The sequence below is a fragment of the Fonticula alba genome (genome assembly GCF_000388065.1).
Source record: "Fonticula alba strain ATCC 38817 unplaced genomic scaffold supercont2.5, whole genome shotgun sequence".
Classification (NCBI taxonomy): Eukaryota; order Rotosphaerida; family Fonticulaceae; genus Fonticula; species Fonticula alba.
In genome coordinates, this window is record NW_009242975.1 from 894,933 (window position 1) to 896,103 (window position 1,171).

The 1,171-nt window shown below is 65.4% G+C and overlaps 1 protein-coding gene across 1 annotated transcript in view; it reads left to right on the forward strand.

Annotated features, from left to right (window-relative positions):
* Window positions 1-312: 312 nt before the first annotated feature.
* Window positions 313-1,171, forward strand: part of H696_03391 (hypothetical protein) — a gene marked incomplete at its 3' end in the record, with an annotated part of 3,771 nt that continues 2,912 nt past the window's right edge. Inside the window, exons 1-2 of the mRNA XM_009497257.1 lie at window positions 313-916; window positions 993-1,089. Coding sequence (XP_009495532.1) covers window positions 516-916; window positions 993-1,089 — 498 coding nt within the window. The 5' untranslated portion in view covers window positions 313-515. The remainder of the gene's footprint in view (window positions 917-992; window positions 1,090-1,171) is intronic.

Here is a 1,171-nt window from a genome sequence, read left to right on the forward strand (position 1 = left end):
GCACCTGCGTGACCCACCTTTGTGCTACTGTCGTCTGGTTTGGCCCCCCGGGACCAGGATGAGATCATTGGGGGCTGGCTTGGAGGCCGAAGGAGCGCTGGCATTCCCGTCCCCCCCCCCCCCCCCCCGGGGGGCGAGACACCTCCGAGCAGCCAATATTCGTACGAAAATAATCCCACCAATATGCGCGGACATATGCCCGGCCCCCCCCCCGCCCGCTCCTCCCCCCTGCTGGAACCAGCAGGCGGTCCGATCAATCTGCCGGCCTTTTTTTCTCGAAAGAACAAAGAGCCATTTTCAAGCCACCCAGGCGGCGGGTGAACAGGCGGCTGCCGTTGCTCGCCATCCAATCCCCCTCTTGCTCCTTTCACCTCCCCCTCGCTTCTCGCCCCTCCCTCTCCAAATCGGACCTGCACGCGTGCCTGCACCTGCACACGCGCTCGCGCTGCCCCTGCTTCTCACGAGTTCCCTGCGCTTGTCTTTTGTTCGGCCCAAGTTTGTCGCGCGCCTACAATATGTCTGCCCCTGCCGCTCGTCCATCCACCACCCCCTCCTACCTGACTATGTTGCTCGAGGAGGCGGCTGCCCAGCATTCGGTCGGTAACCTCCTGGATGCGGTGCGCTTGTACTCCGAGGTGATTGCCATCGATGCAAACCATGCCGAGGCGTACCTCCTCCGGGCCAAGGCCGCCACCGAGCTGGCCGCCCTCGATCGGTCGAAGCATGAGCTGCTGGTCAAGGAGGCAGAGGAGGCTGCTGCCGCCGCCGCCGCCGCCGCCGCCGCCGCCGCCACCGCCGCCGCCGCCACCGCCACTGCTGCTGCGCCGGCTGCCGCCACTGCTGCTGCGCCGGCTGCTGCTCCGGCCTCTGTGGAGGTGTCCGCCCCGGCCGCCTCTGCATCTGCCAACAAGCCTCGGTACGCCGAGACGTGTTTCCGGAACTCCCTTGCCCGCCTCGCTTCTTCTAACCCGGGCTTCGACTCTGCCTCTCAGCTTCGACTGGTATCAGAACGACACGACTGTCTTCCTCTCGCTCTTCGTCAAGGGTGCCTCGGCGGCCAAGACGACCGTGGACTTTGGGAACCGCTCGGTGCGCCTGCCGCCGTGGGAGCTCCACCCGCTCCCTTTTTTTCCTCTTTCTGTCTCTCGCTCTCTCTCTCTCTCTCTCTCTC